We start from the raw sequence: 2,110 nt of genomic DNA on the forward strand, positions 1-2,110 counted from the left end.
TTTTTTACACTCGGCAAAGCCAGGAAGTTTGCCTAGTGTTTTCTTTACACTAGGCAAATACGTTGTTTACCGAGTGTTTCCTTGGAATTTTCCAAGTACCAAGTTTTTGCCGAGTGTTTTTTGGTTAGTTTCGAACGTAAAACACTTCGCCAGTAGAGAAATACACGGCAATGATGCCTATTCCAGTAGTGTAAATGGTTCAAAATAAAGCATAAACACCAAATGACGAGTAATTTTATTTTTTATTACTATTTTATTTCACATTGCATATGAAAGAAATAGATTTGTGCGTAGCTGGAATAATTGTTAATTTTTCGTGAGGTTGCTAGTGGCATGCAGCACCATGGTCTCAATAGTGAACCCTGGTCCAAATCCCATCATCACACCCCACTCGCCACCCTCTCCGTCCTCCTCCATTCGCCGCCGTTGCTCATCGAGCACGAAGATGATCGTAGCACCAAGCATATTCCCATACTCTCTCAGCACAGTCCGGCTCGCCGTCAACTTCCCCGGCTCCAACCGGAGAGCCTTTTCGATGTGGTCCAAGATTGCACGGAGACCAGGGTGCACCGTCCAGAAGAGGTCGTTCCACTCCACGCCAACTCCAAGCTGCCCGAACGCATCAGACAGACATCGTTCCACGTTCTCCGCTGCTATCGGCACCAGCTCCCGCCTCAGAATGTGCCCGTCGAGACCAGCTTCCGTGAGCCGCATGGTGAGCACGTGATCGGTCCCCGGCACCACGGTCTGCGAGGCGGACACCATCTCGAAGAGCGGGCGCTCGGCCGGGTAGAGCACGCCGGCGTCGGCGCCAACAATGACCGCGCCAGCGCCATCACCGAACGACGCCTGGCCGATGAGGGTGTGGGGGTAGTCCTCCTCTGGCCCGCGGAAGGCGACGATGGTGAGCTCGACGCAGGCCACCAGGACCCGCGCGCCGCGGTTGTTCTCGGCTATGTCCTTGGCGAGGCGCAGCGAAGCGGAACCGGCGGCGCAACCATTGAGCTGGAGCATCGTGCGAATGACGGACGGGCGGAGGCCGAGCAGGGCGGCCAGGCGGAGGTCGGCGCCCGGGGAGCCCGCGCACGAGCTGGTGCTTAGGATGAGGTGGGTGATGTCGGTGGCTGGACGGCCCCACTTGGCTATGGCCTTGGCCGCTGCTGATGCGGCTAGCTCTGGCGCCGCGGCAGCCGCGATCTCCATACGGTCGTCGAGGGACGGCTGCCGGCGGTCGAGGAAATGAGGGTGTGCGTCGAGCAGCTCCTCCGTGTGGTGAAAGAAACGCTTCTCCGTGTCTGTCCTCTGACCTGAATGATGAATTAGGGTAGACCAACACATATAGTAAGAGAGTGCTGGAGATCTCAATAATAATTTTTTTTTTGCAAGAAACTCTCTGCTTACACATTGTCTTGAGTTTCTGTTTGAGATCCATGAGGTGCTCGCTCTTGGTGACTCGAAAATAGTAGTCCGGGTACTCCTCTTGGGACACGCACTTGGACGGGTTCGCCGTGCCGATGGCCAGCACGGTCGCTGGACCGTCCGCGCGCTGCAAACGCCGGATTTCGGCCATGGTGCTTGTCAGGGTACTGTTTGCCTTTGCCATTGCCATGATTTGGGAGCTAGCTGATTGACCCACTATCTAACCTCTGTACATGCAGACCGAGGAAAAATTGATGGTATTATTAGAGTTGGTTTCCAAGTATGAAAACAGTACTTCCTCCATCTAGAAATATGAGGCGCCCTTTAATTTCGTTGGTCAACGATTTATAACTTTAACTATGATTTGTACTTCTAATTTGTTCAACAATTTTTGTAAATATAAATGAAATGTAAGAGAATTGCAAGACATATATAAAGATACCATATATACATTCTCAATCCATATATTTTTAGTGTATATTAGTGATCAAAGTCATGCGTCGAAAAACCATGCAAAAAAATCCGGGTCTTATAGACCGACATTAGTACAACTCATCATTTTCTCGCACCGCTAGTGGGTGACACACACACAAACGCTTGCACGTGCATGCTTTCACAATGGCTAATCTTTTGGTTACTTTACCTTAATTTGTGACCAGCTAGTTTTTTCAATCGGCTGAGCCTTAATTCC

At 51.2% G+C, this 2,110-nt stretch overlaps 1 protein-coding gene across 1 annotated transcript; it reads right to left on the reverse strand.

Moving 5' to 3' along the window:
- Nucleotides 1-295: 295 nt before the first annotated feature.
- LOC127312080 (bisdemethoxycurcumin synthase-like) lies at nucleotides 296-1,860 on the reverse strand. The gene is made up of 2 exons (XM_051342553.2): nucleotides 1,402-1,860; nucleotides 296-1,307 (listed from the first exon to the last, which is right to left on the reverse strand). Exons 1-2 carry the CDS (start codon nucleotides 1,607-1,609, stop codon nucleotides 307-309), a joined length of 1,209 nt encoding a protein of 402 aa, XP_051198513.1. The 5' UTR covers nucleotides 1,610-1,860; the 3' UTR covers nucleotides 296-306.
- Nucleotides 1,861-2,110: the final 250 nt, after the last annotated feature.

Source organism: Lolium perenne, chromosome 7 (genome assembly GCF_019359855.2).
Source record: "Lolium perenne isolate Kyuss_39 chromosome 7, Kyuss_2.0, whole genome shotgun sequence".
NCBI lineage: Eukaryota > Viridiplantae > Streptophyta > Magnoliopsida > Poales > Poaceae > Lolium > Lolium perenne.